Source organism: Hylobates moloch, unplaced genomic scaffold (assembly GCF_009828535.3).
Source record: "Hylobates moloch isolate HMO894 unplaced genomic scaffold, HMol_V3 SCAFFOLD_210, whole genome shotgun sequence".
Lineage (NCBI taxonomy): Eukaryota > Metazoa > Chordata > Mammalia > Primates > Hylobatidae > Hylobates > Hylobates moloch.
The window spans coordinates 46957-47480 of NW_026652485.1; the positions used below are offsets into that span (position 1 = coordinate 46957).

Consider the following 524-nt stretch of genomic DNA (forward strand, 5'->3'; position numbering starts at 1 on the left):
CATTTGTAGGGCTTCTCTCCAGAATGAATTCTGTTATGTGTAGTAAGGGTTGAGGATTGTTTAAAAGCTTTGCCACATTCTTCACATTTGTAGGATTTCTCTCCAGTATGAATTCTCTTATGTGTAGTAAGGTTTGCAGATTGGTTAAAAGCTTTGCCACACTCCTCACATTTGTAGGGTTTCTTTCCAGTATGAATTATCTTATGTGTAGTAAGGTGTGAGAGCCGGTTAAAGGCTTTTCCACACTCTTTGCATTTGTAGGGTTTCTTTCCAGTATGAATTCTTTTATGTGTAGAAAGGTTTGAGGCCTCACTATATAGGCTTTCCCACATTCTTTACATTTGTAGGGTTTCTCTTCACTATGAATTCTTTTATGTTGAGCTAAGTGTGAAAGCATGAAAAATGACTTTTCGCATTCTTTACATTTGAAAGGTTTCTTTCCACTATGTCTTGTCTTATGTGTGTTTGAATTTGAAAATTTATGAAAGACTTTCACATATTTGTCACATTGTAATATTTTGCTC

The 524-nt window shown here is 35.1% G+C and overlaps 1 protein-coding gene across 1 annotated transcript in view; it reads right to left on the reverse strand.

The window, feature by feature from the left end:
* Positions 1-332, reverse strand: part of LOC131382611 (zinc finger protein 98-like) — an 816-nt gene extending 484 nt beyond the window's left edge. Inside the window, exon 1 of the mRNA XM_058434986.1 lies at positions 38-332. Within this exon, the coding sequence (XP_058290969.1) occupies positions 38-332 (295 nt within the window). The remainder of the gene's footprint in view (positions 1-37) is intronic.
* Positions 333-524: the final 192 nt, after the last annotated feature.